The following is a 218-nucleotide window of genomic DNA, read 5'->3' on the forward strand; positions in this document are numbered from 1 at the left end:
CTGCATACGATTTAGGACTACCTCATGACACTCTGCAGCCCATAATTCACATAGGGATGGCAGTAAAAGATTTGGAAGTCTGACCAATTTTGAACAACCTCTTATATGCAATTTGCGTAGCTTAGGAAGTTCAAGAACACCTTCTATTCCGAGCCATTCCTCCCAGTTAGACATGTCATCAAAAGTCAGATTAATAAGTGATGGAAAAGGTAATTCTC

At 39.9% G+C, this 218-nt stretch overlaps 1 protein-coding gene across 1 annotated transcript in view; it reads left to right on the top strand.

Moving 5' to 3' along the window:
- Positions 1-200: 200 nt before the first annotated feature.
- LOC111412885 (glycoprotein 3-alpha-L-fucosyltransferase A-like) overlaps positions 201-218 on the top strand; it is a 5,725-nt gene continuing 5,707 nt past the window's right edge. Inside the window, exon 1 of the mRNA XM_023043753.1 lies at positions 201-209. Coding sequence (XP_022899521.1) covers positions 201-209 — 9 coding nt within the window. The remainder of the gene's footprint in view (positions 210-218) is intronic.

The sequence above is a fragment of the Olea europaea genome, chromosome 16 (genome assembly GCF_002742605.1).
Source record: "Olea europaea var. sylvestris chromosome 16, O_europaea_v1, whole genome shotgun sequence".
Lineage (NCBI taxonomy): Eukaryota > Viridiplantae > Streptophyta > Magnoliopsida > Lamiales > Oleaceae > Olea > Olea europaea.